This window comes from Lactuca virosa, chromosome 8, assembly GCF_052849685.1.
Source record: "Lactuca virosa cultivar CGN04683 chromosome 8, Lactuca_virosa_CGN04683_v6, whole genome shotgun sequence".
Classification (NCBI taxonomy): Eukaryota; Viridiplantae; Streptophyta; class Magnoliopsida; order Asterales; family Asteraceae; genus Lactuca; species Lactuca virosa.
In genome coordinates, this window is record NC_136433.1 from 115,761,890 (window position 1) to 115,780,715 (window position 18,826).

At 30.2% G+C, this 18,826-nt stretch overlaps 2 protein-coding genes across 2 annotated transcripts; both read left to right on the top strand.

Annotated features, from left to right (window-relative positions):
• Positions 1-211: 211 nt before the first annotated feature.
• On the top strand, positions 212-6,124 carry LOC145129543 (binding protein). Its single transcript, XM_079064292.1, has 17 exons — positions 212-465; positions 555-898; positions 1,152-1,312; positions 1,407-2,586; positions 2,658-2,849; positions 2,929-3,549; positions 3,623-3,799; positions 3,898-3,965; positions 4,076-4,298; positions 4,385-4,484; positions 4,557-4,672; positions 4,751-4,808; positions 4,898-5,049; positions 5,134-5,353; positions 5,446-5,655; positions 5,733-5,841; positions 5,956-6,124. The coding sequence occupies exons 1-17, from the start codon at positions 327-329 to the stop codon at positions 5,957-5,959; spliced, it is 4,074 nt and encodes a 1,357-aa protein (XP_078920418.1). The 5' UTR covers positions 212-326; the 3' UTR covers positions 5,960-6,124.
• Positions 6,125-13,719: 7,595 nt separating this feature from the next.
• Positions 13,720-16,650, top strand: CBL (cystathionine beta-lyase). Its single transcript, XM_079069103.1, has 13 exons — positions 13,720-13,879; positions 14,201-14,351; positions 14,423-14,547; positions 14,647-14,717; positions 14,806-14,897; positions 14,971-15,058; positions 15,149-15,260; positions 15,363-15,459; positions 15,547-15,628; positions 15,742-15,859; positions 15,961-16,068; positions 16,159-16,261; positions 16,351-16,650. Exons 1-13 carry the CDS (start codon positions 13,799-13,801, stop codon positions 16,524-16,526), a joined length of 1,404 nt encoding a protein of 467 aa, XP_078925229.1. The 5' UTR covers positions 13,720-13,798; the 3' UTR covers positions 16,527-16,650.
• Positions 16,651-18,826: the final 2,176 nt, after the last annotated feature.

Below are 18,826 nucleotides of genomic sequence, written 5' to 3' on the forward strand. Positions count from 1 at the left end.
CTTAATTTTCCAATTAAAAGACCGCCAAAAGTATAGAGTGAGTTAGTAAGCCAAAAAAAAAAAAAAATGTAAAAGGTTAGACCCTTTTTGAAGATAAAAAAAAAAAAAAAGTTAAAAGGACTGAAATTCAGATTTTGGAAAACCGTATGTAGCATTTATGAAGTTTTGTCTAATTTAAAAGGTTTTGCTTTAAGCAACTCCACCTTTCTCTTCTTCTTCTTCCTCTTACATTATTTCATTTCCCGCTCCTGCAAGCGTTTCAAAATCTCCCCCTTTCAAATACAGCACACAGAAATATCTTATTTCTCTCTTCACTAGATTCCCTCATGTCTCCTCCGTTCGTGTTTCCCCAAAACCTAATCGCCCTTGAAGAAGACTCCGGAGACGACGCCGGTCATCTATCCGTCCAAAACCCCACCTCCATTTCATCTCTCCGACCTTCAGATCTGGAAGAATTCGTCAAAGGTACCATCTTCGTTTACCTGCTTTACTTGAACTATTTCATTCTATTTTAATGAACTTGAATTGAATGCCCCCAAAAATTTGAATTGCAGGCGTGTCGTTTGATTTGTCCGACAAAGAGCTGTTTTGTGTTGAAGAACAAGAATTATTCGACCGGATTTACTCATTGGTTAAGTGTTTTGGTGACCTAACTCCTGGTTGTAAGTTGAATATAGTCGAGAGTCTCCGGTCAAACTTCAGTGTTTTGCTTCCGAACATCGATTCTCTTTTTAGGGTTCCAGCATCACCGACTAGCGAGGGGCGCGATTCTGATGATGGTGGTAGAGTACTCGATCGAGTTAATTCTCATCGGAATGCCTTCAAGATTTATACATTCTTTCTTATCCATGTTGTCCTAGCCCAGGAATCAAACAGTGCTTCCAGCAACACTACCAAAGTACTTCTATCTCTATCTTTTACTTATAGCTGATTGTGTTATCGGTGCTTATTATTTCCTAACGTTAGGATCAACATGTACTTCCTTTTTCCGAAAAAGATCAACATGTACTTGTATACAGTAAAAATGTCATTCGGTTCACGTTAGGTTTAGTAGTGTCCATTGTCTTTAGACGCTTAGATTTGTGTTTGCTTTTTCATCAAGAAGCTGAGATTTATGTTGCGTTAAGAGGATTAACATCCTTTTATTTTAGGTGCTGCCAAGTAACAGAAAGAAACATCTTTCTAGCTCTTGGAATTGGGAGGCCCAAAGGGGACGTATACTAAGTTTGATTGCAAATTCCCTGGAGATCAACCTCTCATCACTCTTTGGCTCTTCAGACCCAGATGAAAATTATTTATCTTTTGTTGTGAGGTATGCCAGCTATCTAATTAGCTTGAATATATCCATCTATTTTATAAATTAAAAGATTATTCCAATTACATATGCCTGATTTCTGTGGTTGTAGAAATGCACTTTCTATGTTTGAGAACGCTACACTGTTGAAAGATTCTGATGCAAAGGAAGCTTTATGTCGCATGATTGGAACTTGTGCAACCAAATACCACTATTTGGCACAATCTTGTGCTTCAATCCTACACATCCTTCATAAACATGACTTTGTTGTTCTACATTTAGCTGATGCTGTTGCTTGGGCAGAGAAAAAGTACTCTGATGGAAGCCTGTCAATCTCTCTCATTAGAGAAATAGGAAGAACTAACCCAAAAGATTATGTGAAAGACACCGTTGGAGCTGAAAATATTGGGCGATTTCTTGTAGAGCTTGCTGATCGTATCCCAAAGTTAATCTCAACCAACATTGGTTTATTGGTTCCTCATTTTGGTGGAGAGTCATACAAGATTAGGAATGCTCTTGTTGCAGTAATGGGAAAGCTGGTGGCTAAAGCTTTTAATGATATTGAAGGTGAAGTTAGTTCAAAGTCTATTCGCCTTCGAACCAAACAAGCAATGTTGGAAATCCTTCTAGAACGTGCTAGGGATGTTTCAGCTTATACTAGAAGTAAAGTACTACAGGTTTGGGTTGAATTATGTGAAGAACATTCTGTATCTATTGGTTTATGGAATGAAGTTGCTGTAGTAGCTGCTGGGAGGTTAGAGGATAAGAGTGCCATCGTTAGAAAATCTGCACTGAATTTACTCATTATGATGCTGCAACATAACCCTTTTGGGCCACAACTTCGTGTAGCTTCATTTGAAGCAACATTAAAGCAGTACAGGAAGAAGTTGAATGAATTAGAACCAAACGTGTCATCAGAAAGTGTTTTGGATGGAGTCCCATTGAATAGTGATTCTGGAAGTGATGATGGTGAAATAGTTGATGACAATGATAAAATCAAGAAGCAGGATAGTTTGACTGACAGCTGTATGGTTCAAGAGGAAGAGCAAAGTACTCAAATGGATAGTTCAGTACCAGATGTTGGGAATTTGGAGCAAACCAGGACTTTGATTGCATCACTTGAAGCAGGCTTGAGATTTTCCAAATGTATATCTGCCACTATGCCGATTCTTGTTCAGTTAATGGCTTCTTCATCAGCATCTGATGTTGAAAACACAATCTTATTGCTTATGAGGTGTAAACAGTTCCAGATTGATGAGTCAGAAGCTTGTCTTAGAAAGATGTTGCCACTGGTAAGCATTAATGCTTTTGAGCCTTTCCTTTTTAGGTATTTTTCTTCTCATTTTGGTTTTCATGTGTGAAGGTATTTTCCCAAGACAAATCAATTTATGAAGCTGTTGAGAATGCGTTTATTACAATCTACATAACAAAGAACCCAACTGAAACTGCTAAAAATCTTATAACACTTGCCATTGATTCAAATGTTGGAGATCTTGCAGCATTGGAGTTCATTGTTGGTGCATTGGTCTCTAAAGGGGACATCTCTGCTAGCATGGTATGGTCTTAACTCTTAAAATCACCAATCTTGTATATAAAGTTATAACCCATAAGACAAAGTTGTTGTATGGTGACAGGTGGCAGCATTGTGGGATTACTTCTGTTTCAATGTCAGTGGAACAAGTGCAGAACGCAGCCGTGGGGCCCTATCTGTGTTATGTATGGCTGCAAAATCATCACCTGAAGTTCTAAGTTCTCATCTACAAGACATTATAGATATTGGTTTTGGTAGGTGGGCAAAGGTAGAACCTTTGCTTGCAAGAACAGCTTGTATTGCACTTCAAAGGTTGACCCTTGATGACCAAAAAAATCTGTTGACTAATCATGGAAGCAGGGTGTTTGGTGTTTTGGATAGTTTAGTTACTGGATCTTGGCTTCCAGAACACATTTGGTATGCTGCTGCAGATAGAGCAATCAGTACAATATATGCTATCCATCCTTCCCCAGAAACCCTAGCAGCTGATTTGGTGTTAAAATCTTATCATTCTGTTGTTGGAGTTGATGAGTTGCAAAATGACACGGATGCCCTTACTTCAGTTCAAGCTTCAAAACTAAGCAGGTTTCTGTATGTTACAAGCCATGTTGCCATGAACCAATTGGTTTATATTGAGTCTTGTGTTAGAAAGATTCAAAAGGAGAAAGCAAAGAAAGATAAATTGATGGCAGAAGGTCAACATGTCGACAAACCTGAACAAGAGGTGAAACCTTGTCTTTTTAGATACTTTGTTTCTTTCTTTCTATTCTTTTACAATTTTATTTTTGTTTTTATAGGAGGATGGTATAAATGCTGAATTAGGTGTTGCTGCTTCTGAGGATGCTTTGCTTGACATACTTTCTGAAAGGGCAGAAAAGGAAATTGTTTATGGTGCTTCTAACGAAAAGAACTTGATTGGACACTGTGCACCGTTTTTGTCAAAACTTTGTAGAAACTTTGGTTTGTTGCAGAAGGTGATTAATTATTCTTTATCTGAATATTTGCTATTTTCATTTGGTTTATAAGTTTTATTTTATATAGCTGCTAACATGGTTTACATTTTGTACCTTAGTATCCTGAATTGCAGGCATCCGGGATGCTTGCCTTAAGCAGATTGATGATTATAGACGCCAACTTTTGGTAGGACCTCTTTCTTTTTACCCTCTTCATAGTTCATATTCTGTCTTTTTTTTTTTTTTTTTTTTTTTTAAATTTTCTAAAAAAATATAAAAATGTGATCTACTTGCCAGTGAGGCAAATCTCCAGCTTCTATTCACTGTGGTTGAGAATGCTCCATCAGAAACTGTTCGCTCCAACTGTACAATTTCTCTTGGTGACCTGGCAGTTCGGTTTCCAAATCTTCTAGAACCATGGACTGAAAACATGTACTCCAGGCTTCATGATCCTTCAGTTTCTGTCAGGACAAATGCTGTTTTAGTTCTCTCTCATCTCATTCTCAATGACATGATGAAGGTTCTAGATCTTTCTAATTACCTAACTCATTACAACAATTTTTAAAATTTGTTAGTATTTTGAATATGGTTGTTTTTATTTGTTAGGTTAAAGGCCATATAAATGAGATGGCAATGCGATTAGAAGATGAAAATGAAAGGATTTCTAATCTTGCAAAGCTTTTCTTTAATGAGCTCTCAAAGAAAGGTAAATCTTAACCCTTATGAATAGTTGCATTTTTGAAGTGGCATTATTAATTACTCTTTTTATTTTTTTCAGGGAATAATCCGATATATAATTTATTACCGGATATCCTCGGAAAGTTATCAAACCAGGACTTGAAAAGAGAATCATTCTTCAACATCATGCAGTTTTTGATTGGGTCAATCAAGAAGGTAAAGAAGCAGATTGCTTTTTATGGAAGTGATGAGTTATATAATAAAGTCAACGTTTGACTTTTTGTAAATTTTCAGGACAAGCAAATGGAAGCTCTTGTTGAAAAGCTATGCCATAGATTTAGTGGTGTGACAGGTAAAATCTTTCAACAATCGTGTTTATAAATTATAATAAGCATTTTCTTTTGTGATTTAATCTAATTTGTTTTTTTTTTTTAATTGCAGATGCTAAGCAATGGGAAAACATATCATACTGTCTTGCACAGCTATCATTTACTGACAAGGGCATCAAGAAACTGATAGATTTATTCAAAGTTTATGAGCATGTTCTATCCAATGAAACCGTGATGGACCATTTTAGAACCATCATAAATAAGGTACTTTCTACTTACTTCCAACTCCACTATTTATATGTTCAAAGACTTTCTTCTAAACAAGATCTATATTTTATTATTTTATAGGGAAAGAAATTTGCCAAACAAGAACTCAAGTCATGCATTGAGGAATTTGAGGGGAAAATCAGCAAGTTTCATGAGGATAAGAAGGAGCAAGAAATCACAGCAAGAAATGCAGCTGCTCATCAACAGAAAGCTGATGCCATCAAAAACATCATTGTTGATACGAATCTCGAAAAGGAAAAGGAAAATGAAAATGAAAAAGAGAAGTCTGAAGCTGATGAAGGTTTGTTTGTATGATTAAATTTTGAGATTGATTATAGATAAAAGTTTTGTATGATTATCTGATCTGTTATTGTTAAAATGGTAACAAAACAGATGGTGAGGTCATGGATCCTCCAATGGATGAGAATGGGAATGAGAATGAGAATGAAAATGAAAATGAAAGATGTGTTAATAAAGAGGAACATGGTCCAGCTCCAAAAAGTGTGGAGTTTGAAGAAACTTCACATGATGCTTCTAGTCAAGTGATCCAGTCGGAGTCATCATTGGATGATGAGGTCCAATCACCACAAGTTATTCCAAAAGGTAATAATGTGAAATTTAATGATTTTTTTTTTGTTATGAAATAAAATATAATTACAATGAATGTATTCATGGCACAGGAACAGCAAAGACTAGAGGCAAGAAAAGCAACGGCGGTGTATCTGAGAAGAAGGTGGCTGATTCTCATGTCCCTAGTGTGAGTGTGAGAGTTACAAGGTCCAGAAGAAGGTGACCACTGCATTCCTTCTGTTACTTATGGGCTATGGCAACCAACTATTTCAGATGTCTTTTTTTAAATTACCAACATACCCCTCATTATTTGACTTGTTTATTGCATTGCAGGTAGTTAGTTGATGAATGAGGCTTTCTCAGCCTCCTATTGCATTGGATTTGGTTGTGTTTCTTGTAATGTATGTATTGGGTGTTTTATGTCAACATACTTTGTTGTTGGGAACATTATAATCGCTTTGTGGAACATCCGACCATAATATATACATCTAATTCATATTTATCTGAGGTAAACCCTAGGAAATAGTAACACCATCATTTTAACAATATTGATAATGTTTTTTTATTCTAAAACAATTTCTTGCAAAAATAAAACAAGATTACCTGGTCCCATACAAATGAGGTAACAGGGATGTAAAATGGTTGGTAGCCCTCAAGGTAGGGTTGAGAGACTGTTTCCGTAAAAGACCTCTGATAAGAAGAAATAAAAAATATATACAATTAAATAAATAAAAGTAAAATTTTTGAAATAGCATCCACATTGAAGTTATACATATATAAGATCTTTATGGAAAATATGTCAATTTATTATAATAAAGTTGAATATGTGCGAATGAGGAGATTAGGAGACCATAAAGCGAAAGTTAAAATCTACACGTAAAGATGGCAAAAGGTTATGTCAAATTCTAGACTAGATCGAACCAAAAAGTTTTCATCAAAACTGGGTTGAATCGGTATGATAGAAACAGTAAAAACTGGTTTATTGGACTTGGATAGTTCGATTTTACTTAGACATTTAAAAAAAACAATCAATTTCCAAAGAAAATTGAATATCTTGATCGATCAGGTTATCCAGAGTGTACATAATCCGAAGAACAATGAAGGTTGAACCGTGAACCGGTCATCAAATCGATTTAACTAAAAAACCGATTTTTAAACATTGATATTGAAAACATATATAACAAATAAGTTGAAAGTAAATACTAGTTATTTTCCAAAAATTAATATAAATATTTTGCAATTACTTAGTACTTTTGATTATTTATTTGTAACAACAAATTACTAACATATGTTTTTTTTTAAATCAAATAAAAATCCACATTTTATATAACATCACTGCTTGTAGGGATGTAAATAAACCAAACGAACACGAACAAAAACTTGTTTATGTTCGTTCGTTTAAGTTAGCCGAACAAATGAACAAACACGAACAAATAAACGAACAAGTTTTCTTGTTCATGTTTGTTTTTTTAGAAATATACATTGTTCATGTTCATTCGTTTATGTGCGTGAACATGCTAAAGAAACATAAACGAATGTTCCCGCCGAATGTTCAGTTTGTTTTTACAGCCCTAACTGTTATTTAAAAGGGTATTATCGTGTTAAAATAACTTATACTATATAATATTGAAAATATCAATTTCAATAGCCTAAAAAATAAAGTATTTATTTTTATTTTTTATTTTTGTAACAAGTTGATATAATCATATACAACATTAATTCAACTACCAGCCGGTGTTCCTGTATATCTTTAAATATAGACATTGATTCAACATGCGACATAAAGCATGTAACACACCCATTTGAAGTGCTTTGCATAAAATCTTTATCATACGTGACAAAACACCTACAACTAATCACTTTTGCTTTGAAGTACTTGAGTTGCATTAAACTCTTTGTAACTATGGGGATATGCTAATGTTTTCTATTTGAAGACTAATATGCAATTGCATTCCAATTTCACAAAGTTAACTTGCATGTGATGTTGAAATTTGATGAATATAGAAATTGGTGATGGATCATCATTTTACAACAATGCAAATGACTTAGTTAAAGTTTCCAGATACTTAAGACATTGTGCATTTAGACCTAGAAAACATGCACCGATACCCTTATTACTTAAAATGGAAAAAATATTTACTCCAAACAATGACGTTGTACATGAGTTTAATGACATAATCATGAATCATATACCATGGGCTCGATAAAGCATCTAAGTTCAAATAACATTTGTAGATATCAAAATGGTGCAAATGAAGATGGTATGGTGTACACTACTGAATTCTTAAACTCATTACATTTCAAAGGTGTTCCTAATTACATACTCAAGTTAAAATAGGTGCATCAATTATGGTAATACAAAACCTAAATAAAATTGCGCATGATTATTCTTAGAAAATGGCCAATAGAAGCACACACGATGTCCACAACACATAATGAGAATAAAATCATTGTTACTTGAATCATAATATCATCAAGTGAATCAAAATGACCATTTAAACCCTACATGAATTAACTAACTTTACCACATGTTTTTTGTAATAACAATCAACAAAAGTCCAGGACAATTGTTAAATATCATTGATATAATAGGACTATGTTTTACAACCTACTTAGATTATCTAGCAATATCATTGATATAATAGGACTGAATGTTTTACAACCTACTTAGATTATCTATGCTAGAATATATATATATATATATATATATATATATATATATATATATATATATATATATATAGGTGATTTGTAGATTATGTTGGTTGAGTTTTGAGAATTATGGATCTTATAAAAGAGTCCATTCAAATCAATGTACTTCAAGATAGGTCATATCCTTGTACCATATTCATTTGAAATCTACACAACTTTTCATTTTTACTTGAAATCTACACAACTTTTCATTTTTACTTAATTAATGACAATTACTCAAGAGTTTTCTAACTTATGATAGTTAATCGTACTAATGACACCAATTAATTAATATTGAGAGAGATATAGATCATATTAGTAGATTATGATGGTAGAGTTTTGAGAATTATGGATGGTTGGGTGGTAGATTAAAGGCTTCAAAGAAAAAGATTGAAGGTATATAAATAATATGAATGAATATGATGTCAAGATGCATGTGAGACTCATAGAATTATTTTTAAGTTCTCTACAATTGTATTGGTATTATTATTACTTTATTGACATAATTATGATGTTTATTTTTGTGTATTTTCCACTTTCCCGATTCTTTTAGAATATATGAATTGTAATGGAGATGTAACATGATGACATATTTTCAAAATGTTGTTTGTTATCTTTTTTCCTTATAAAATAGTTGAATTTAATGTATTGAGCTTGATGAGTGTTAGGCTAATTTTTTTTTTCATTTGTAGAAACGTATAAAGCAAAAAGCTAAGGCAAGAAAAATGCGAAGCCCGTCAACATTTTGAGAGTTTTCTTGGATCTAACAAACTTTGAACATTTATATGTATGAACTATTCACACTATTATTGAGTGACATGAACACCATTAGGTTAAGCATGCATTACTTTTTTGTAAGTTATGAGACTTCCACTCAATTGTTACTTAATTTCATATTTATATTTTAGATTGCAAATATTATATTGATATGTTTTATTTATATGAAAGTGTTCAACATTATGTGAAAAACTTTACAAAATGAATAAAATAAGAGAAATTAAATATTCTCCTACCTTTTTTTATTTCTACTTATCTTTCTACCCATTTGAAATAGTGACAAATGTCATATTTTGATCAAATAAATAATATTTTAAAATATTTGTCATCATTTCAAATGGGTAGGAAGATACTAGGATGATATTTAATTTCTCATAAAATAATATTGTTGTTTAACTTATATCTTATGATTAGTAAATACTCAAATTAATATAGTATAATTTATGAATATTGGATAATTCAATAGGTTTTAACTAAATGACTTTTACTAATGGTTTTTTACTTATTAAGATAATAACATAATTGCCACAAATATCATGCATAGTTTATTTTATTTATATAAATTTTAAACATACGTTATTTTATAGAATTCAAGTAATACGGTTTAAGAATAATAATCAGTTTTTACAAGACTAAATGACAATTCTTATTTCATGATTAATAACGACTTAAACACTTTTAACAAATTATTAAGATATTTAATTTATTATGACAAATATCATTCTTTTATTTTATTTTATATATATATAACTGTTTAACCTATTTTATCTTATATGAATTAAAGTAATATGATTTAAGAATAAAAATTATTTTTACAATACTATCTGAAAGTATTTATTTCATAGTTAATGACATTGACTTAAATATTTTTAACGAAATATATTTGTTATTAGTTATCTATATAAATATATTCATGCGCAAAACGTGAGGATTCACCTAGTCATATAATAAAGGCTATCAAAATGAATATGCTTCAAGATAGACTATATTCTTGCACCATATTCATTTGAAACATCCACAAACTTTCACCTTTCAACCAATTAATCACAATCATTCAAAAGTTTTTTTTACTTATAACTTATAATTATTAAGCACTCAAACTTTAATTTATCATTTAAGTAATACAGCTCAAAAAGTTCATTCACTTATGATATTTAATTTATTAAAAATTTTAATGTTAATTACTACAATTAAAAGACTTTTCACTTATGATGAAACTTGAAACCTTTTGTGTACTAGCTCATGAAAATCTATATAACATAACTTATTAGCATTTGCAACACAAACATTTTTATCTTGAGTTATGTACTATTATCTTCATACATTTCTTTGAATGCAATGACGGAGCCAACAAGGGGCTGTTGGATGCTCTGCCTCCCTCAACCTCTTTTAAACCTTCAATCCATAAGTAATTTTTAGCCCAAATCGTTTATATTATAATGTTGAGCCCCTTCCATATATTTTAAGAAATACAATTATTGTATGGAAAACAAGGGGTATAAGAATCGACACCAAAAATTGAGCCATGATTTGACTTAAAGTACGCCGCTCATTCCCTTATTTTTTTTTGCCTCCACCCCCTATTTTTTAGTTTAATCAACTTAATACCCTCATTTATGTCAATTTTTTGGTATCAATTATTATACCCACATTTGTTCGTAAATAACCTTCGTTAACTGATGAGTCACCAAGATAAAGTCCGTAGCTATTTTTATTCATTTTAACGATGTTTATTTTCAATTAAAAATTGTTTCCGGCTACATTGTTATATTTACACGATTTTAATTCTTTAATCAATAAAAAAAGTTAATCAGTCAATATTAGTTAATGTTTATAATCGAAAACTTTTTAAAATTGATGTTAATAGATGAATAAGAATAAATGCTTATGGTCTTTTGAAAAGTTTTTAATATTGATTTCTTATAGAGATTGATGTAGCATCTACCACCGACGATTTTTTTCTTTTAAAATTTTAAACTCTATATCATTTGGGTATAACATTATATTTTAATATGTTAAAATTACAACGCGGGACTATCAACCCCTTATTCTCAAATCCTGGCTCCGCCCCTATTTGAATGGACAATATTAACTACAAAAGAAAAATGAATCGTTGTTCACTCAAAACTCATATTGTGATTTTAGGTAAGTCATTATCAAAGGACCAATCAAATTTCCTAGATAATATAGATTAGACATAAAAAAACAAAGTCGCTTAGCATGTCGGTGTTGTTCCTAACAAACTAAAAGAGTAAATTACACGAATGGTCCCTATGGTTTGGGGTAATTTGCGCACTTGGTCCCTAACTTATTTTTTTAACTCGGAAGGTCCCTAATGTTTGTTTTTGTTACACATTTAGTCCCTATCTTATCTAAAAAAATTATTATTTGAATAGAAAAAAAATAGTGGGGTAGGTAAGGTAAGGTGAGAGGGTGAGATTTAGGGTGTGGTTATTTTAATAAATCAAAAAATCAAGGGCAATATAGTATTTTTAGGTAAGATAGGGATCAAGCGCGTAAAAAAAACAAACTGTAGGGACCTTCCGAGTTAAAAAAATAAGTTAGGAACCAAACGCACAAATTACCCTAAACCATAGGGACTATTCGTGTAATTTACTCAAACTAAAACATCTAATATAGTGATTAAATATTAATATGTGTTTTTTAACTCACAATAGGAATTGAAATGAAAATCAGCATACTTTTTCTTTGTCTATATAAAAATGTTGGATTTTTATCTTTTAAATTAAACAACAAAACCATAAACAAATTGAAACATGGATCAATGGACCAACTTATATACACAACAACTTTTTTTCATACATTAAAGTATACAATTTTATAAAACATAATTTGTTGTATATAGAGAAAAATTATTGTGTAAGAATCATTCCCTTTAATGTAAGGGAAAATTTTAAACTATAAAATCATGTTGCTCGTTAACCATATGTATAGATTTAAACTTTTATTATAAATTACAAATATAAAAAAACTTACAGATATTGAAAGTCATGCATAAGTATGCATCATCTAACTCATTTTCTTGATATCCTCCATGTAAAAGTCACGTCTTTAAATGCGTGTAAATTCTTGAAAAAAACTAATTTCTTAAACATGTGCAACTTTTTAATGAAAAAAATGAAAAATAAATATATGAATTGGTTTCTCTCCCACAAAACTACCTTACAATAGCACATCAACACAATAACGTTCAGTAACTAGGCCATTTAAAGATTTGACAATTTTAAAATTTTAAAGAAATTTAATATATTAATAGCTAAAAATACTATGAAATTAAAAATTGTACATAAGATTATTAATGCCATTTAAGGCAATTGAGTAGTCAAACAAGCTAAATAAATATCTAAAAATTATTTTTAAATAATAAAAAATATTATATTTTTTAATTAATTAACAATAATAGCAGTTAAAAAATAAAACTAAATCGAAAAATAATTTAAAATAAATATGTGTGAAATTAAAGATTGTGTTACCACAAAACAATAAATGATATTTGTAAAAACCATCACGATCAAAAATTGAAAGTGACCAAAGAAGTTGTTTTTAAAATGATTTGATATAAAGTTGTACACGATTTTATTCACTTAGGTCAAAACTATAATTCATATGTAATTCAATAGTTGATATTTGGAAAAATATTAATGATGGAGAGCTAAAAAAATGGTCAAAATTAGTTGATATTTGAAAAAATATTCAAGTTATTAACCTAATGGTGAAGTAAACCCTAAATTAAACTTCTATATTAAGAAAAAATGACAAAAAAAAAACTATATTTTTATAATAATTTGAAAAAATGACAAAAAAACTATAATTTTATAATAATGCATTATTGTCCAAACAAATAGGTTTTAATTAATTAACCACTGAGATGATACCATTCTAAACTATGTTTTTGTAAATCGATTAACCATCATAATAGTTGGAAATAACAATAAATCCAAAACTAAATTTATTTTTATTCATGTGCAGTCTAAGTCTAATGCTTCATTAGGATACTATAATGATGTGATATTTATCTTGTCACATATTTAAAATTATTACAATATTTACAACAACTTAAATGTAAAATTATTTCAAAGTTAAAAAAATAAAATAGTTATTTTTACAGGCAAAATCATCAAACATGAGAAATCGTGCATGAAAAATCAACATGTGTTCATACCATTTGCATTTGATACGTTTGGTTTCCTCGCGCCGGATGCGGTAAAACTTCTTAATAGAGTACAACGTATCAATCATAACAATGTTACATCCCATAGATCTATGAATATAGTCTTTAAAAGAATTAGTTTTACCATACAAAAAGACTTAGCGGCGCAACTTGTTGTCCGTTTGTCATCTCATCCAATGTACGATGATAATTAAATTAAAATACATTCAATTTAAATATTTGTTAATATTATAATTATATTATTCTATTTTACTCGACATATTTATATTCACCAAATAATTTTTTTAAAAATCACAAAAAAGCATAAGGGTCCTAAAGTCATTTACCCTAGAAAGTAATTTCGATTTGATTGAAATATTAATTTAAAAATTATTATTTTACACAAACAGATATTTTTCCGGATCAACCCGTTTTCTTAAATGTTGCATGTATACTGTACACACTTCACACGGCTGCTGTGTCTAAATACATTCGCCGGCTCAAGAGTCGTGGACCCACAACAATCCAAATACAACAATGGCTGCTCCTTCTGCTTCTTCTTCTCTCAGATCCTCGCCGCTATTCACAGCTCCACCATCTGAACTTATCAATCACCGTGTAAGTTTGTCTATGCTTGTATTTCTTCAAAGTTCTGTTACCCTTAACTAGGTTTTTTGATAGAACGAAAATGAAAATTAACCAAGAGGACATTTCAGCAGTGGGGTCTTGTAATTTACTAATTTGAATCCATACCCAAATGAATTTGGTCACGAAATGCGATTGCAGTCATTTTTGACATCAACACATAAAGAAAAAAAAAACTACAGTTTAATTGGTGAATTCTGATGAAATCAGCCGAATACCTAGATGAATTAGAGGGTTTTGGTTTAGTTTGAGATTTACATGTTTCGAATTTAAGCTTTTCGTATGACATTTTAGGGGGTTGCTAGTTTTGGGTGTACATCTGGTGTTGTAAGCAATCGTTGTTCGAATTCGCTTGGTGAAAAATTGGTGTTGCGCTGCTCAAGGGAAGACAGGATGGATGTGAGTGCATCGGCCGTCGTTGAAGGACTTGCAGAATGCTTTGATGGTAGCTGTCGGAAAATTCTTCAAGCTGTATATTTCAAAGATTTCTTATCATTGTGGTTGTTTTAATGGCAGATTCAATGTTGGAAACCGACATTAGAGAGCCTAGCGTATCGACCATATTGATGAATTTTGAAAACAAATTCGATCCTTATGGTGCAATGAGCACACCACTATATCAAACTGCTACTTTCAAACAAGTAAGTGTTAAGAGTTTAAGACCCTGTTTTGCATCTTTATGATTATACTTATTTGTGGGATTATAATTGGAAAGTTGTTTAATTTTTGTGATTTTTCAGCCTTCTGCAACTGAAAATGGCCCTTATGATTACACTAGAAGTGGCAATCCTACCCGTGATATGTTAGAAAGGTTCGACTTCAATCCCCCATTTTTATTAATAAATTGTTTTTTTTTGTCACATCTTTATTTTTGACATTATTCTCCTTTCTATTTTCAGTCTCCTAGCAAAGCTTGATAAAGCAGATCGAGCATTTTGCTTTACTAGTGGAATGGCTGCTTTAGCTGCTGTCACTCATCTACTAAAAAATGGTAAAATCAAACAAAATTTGTTGCGTTTTTTTTATAAATAATAAATAATCCAATCATAACATTATTCTTATAGGTGAAGAAATTGTTGCTGGAGAAGACATATATGGTGGTGCTGATAGATTACTCTCACAAGTTGTTCCAAGAACAGGAACCACGGTTAAGTTAGTATTTTATAATCTTTGAAAAAACAAATTTATTAATCTTTATAGCCATAAATTTATGACATTTTAAAATAAAATAAAATTATGAAGGCGAGTGGACACAACTAACTTAGATGAGGTTGCTGCTGCAATTGGCCCCAAAACTAAGCTCGTGTGGTTGGAAAGTCCAACCAATCCCCGAATACAAATTTCTGATATCCGTGTAAGTTTTAATACAGTATAATATATTAATACTAAAATAATACACCTCATGTTTTGATTATCATTTTATAAAGGGTAATAATGACCTTTCATTTCATTTCAGCAAATAGCGGAAATTGCTCATGCTAATGATGCTCTGGTGTTGGTGGATAATAGCATCATGTCTCCTGTATTGTCTCAACCCTTGGAACTCGGAGCAGGTGCTTAAAATCTTATATATTTTTTATAAATTTTTGTGAGTTTTAATGTTTTATATCTATAAGATTAATCGTTTTGTTGTTTTTTAGATATTGTGATGCACTCGGCTACAAAATTTATTGCTGGACATAGTGATGTCATGGCTGGAGTGCTTGCTGTAAAAGGAGAAAGGTTTGTACATTTTTTTAATGAAAGAATAAAGATAACTTTATGAATTACGATAACAAAATGCATGAAAGATTTATAGTTAAAAATTACTATAAAATCCTTTGTGTTTGAAATAGGCTGGCAAAAGAATTGTATTTTTTACAAAATGCAGAGGGATCTGGACTTGCACCTTTTGATTGTTGGATTTGTTTACGTGGCATCAAGACAATGGCTTTACGTATTGAGAAGCAACAAGTATTATTTCATTTTCGTACATAAATCTTCATTTTTTTTTATTTTTTGGGGGGGTTTTATTACTTAAAAAAAAAACCCATTTCTTTAATGGTTTTAATCAGGATAATGCACAAAAGATAGCAGAATTTCTGTCCTCTAATCCCCATGTAAAGAAGGTTAATTATGCTGGTCTTCCAAGTCATCCTGGACACTCATTACACTACTCTCAGGTATTTACATTTTTTACCCAAAATATTTGTATGTTGCTATTTTGGGCAAAAAAACAAAATACATTATATTTTGATGATTTGATTATGCAGGCAAAGGGGGCAGGATCTGTTCTGAGTTTTTTGACAGGGTCGTTAGCACTATCTAAGCATATAGTGGAGACTACCAAGTACTTTGGGATAACTGTTAGTTTTGGTAATAATTATAATTTATTTCTCTTCTTGATAATTGTTTTTTTTTTTTTTTATGATTTTTTTTATAGTATATAATTTTGATTTTGATAGGGAGTGTAAAATCGTTGATTAGCATGCCATGTTTCATGTCGCATGCGTCAATACCAGCAGAAGTTCGTGAGGCGAGAGGTTTAACAGAAGATCTGATTCGGATATCTGTCGGGATTGAAGATGTCAATGATTTGATTGCTGATTTAGATCATGCAATTAGAACCGGGCCCATTTAGGGTTTTTTTAATTCATTATTGGATTTGGGTGTGTTTTATTATTACACTTATTTATTATTATGACACCAGTTGACTTATAAAACGTGAATCATGACAATCACAAATTGCTCTTAGTTGGAAGCCATTATTTGTTACACTGTAGTTAATTAGATGTGGTGGACTGGTGTCTCATTTTGTCCACATGGAAATATATGTTTTCTGATAATTTGGAGGAAATTAGATAGCATGTGAAGAACCAAAAACCGACTTTGATTCTAAGGTGCAAATAGTAATGTTTGGAGGAAATTAGATAGCAAGGAAATTAGATAGCATGGAGGAAATTAGATAGCAGAGTTAGTTATCGATTCAAATAGTAATGTTTCAAAGGAAAACTATTATTTCACCGTAACATCTTTTTCAATCGGTTCTTTACTTTCTTTGTGATTAAATGATGAACTGAGGCTACATGAAAACAAAAGGTAAAGAGTATTATATATATATATATATATATATATATATATATATATATATATATATATACTAGGTGTAAGACCCATGTATTACATGAGTTTATTTATAATAAAAATTAAATATAAAGTTCTAAACATTTTAAAAGTTTGAATTTATAAGAAAAATGAAAAAAAAAATTGAATTATAAAAATTAAAGTGTTTTTTTTTTCTCTTTTAAATTTAAAGAAACGATTTGGATAATAAATAAAAGAAATTAATAAAACTTTAACTTTGTAATTTTGAAATTAGAATGAAAGTTCATTAATGAAATTGATATACATTTCTTATTATATTTAATATTATGTGGAATAAAAATTAATTTAAAATTACCACAAAATTACATATGGCAAAATGAATGAAAATGTGACATGTGGCAAAAAAATCTTTATTTATTAGAGTATATATATATATATATATATATATATATATATATATATATATATATATATATATATAGGGTGAGATTCAATAGAAAACCATAATTAACCAAGGAACCAATCTTTTTTTTCAACTTTTAGAACTTATTTTTTATCAAAAAAAAAAAAACTAAAAATATAGAAATTCATAACTTTTTATCCTTTTTCCAATGATATCAAATTCGATTTTTTTTACGTCAAATTCACAATGTGAATCTTTGAAAATTCACAATGTGAATCCGGATTCACACGGTAAATCCGAAAAATATTTTTCACATTCACAATGTTAATATATGAATTTAGATATTTTTTTCGAAAAATATTTTTATATATATATATATATATATATATATATATATATATATATATATATATATATATATATATATATATATATATATATATATATATATATATATATATATATATATAGGAGTTAACCATAATGACCAAAAATTGGAATGAACACCTTTTATATTTATCACAAAATAACCATTTATTTAATAAAAAAATCATAAAATACAACTTTTTTTTACTAAAGTTTACTTTTTCTGATTTTCTTTTCACGAGACATGTCACTTTTGCAAAATAAAAAAATTGTGAAAACGGCTAGCGTAAGTATTTATTTCCAATGTAAACGAAATTAGGTTAAACAAAATCGGTTAATGTGTGAGATTTCTTTGTTTGGTTCTTGTGGAAGACTTTTTGATATTTTCTTTTACAAAAATGACATTATCTTTCATGAAATCCCTTTATTTTTGCGAATATTTATTATTTTAGCAAATATATATAATTATGATTTCGTTAACAATTTCACGGGCCAATGAACATTTCTCGCAAATTTGATGGTCATTTTATGATAAATATTGAAAAACGGTCCTTTTTTAATGTGGTCTTCCATTTCTGGTTGTTAACTGTTTTTTACTTGATTATTATTTTAGTGAACAAACTTTAAAAAATAAAGTTTGAAGACCTGTGTTTCCTATAATTAATAATCAAGAGTAACCTATTATGTTAGATAGAGTGTTACTAATAAGACACCCCTTAGACACCCTATTATTACTTTTATAAAAAATCAACCTATAATCAACTACTTATAATCAGTTTTTTCGGAAAACAATGCAATTTCAACCAATAAAAATATTTTAAAAATTAATTAGGGTGTCTATATGGTAAAATGTGATGTTTTTTTAGCCAACCCTGTTAGATAAGACACAACATCTGAAAATACATTCCCAATGCGTGTAGCTTGCCAAAAATTAAACTCACAATAATTTGGAATTCCATTAAGAAATTTTAGTTGATCTTTGTTTTGAAGATGATTCACTACTTAAGATTTTCATTTATGTGAAATGAGTTTTAGTTTTGTTATTTTTCTTCATCAAGAAATTTTAT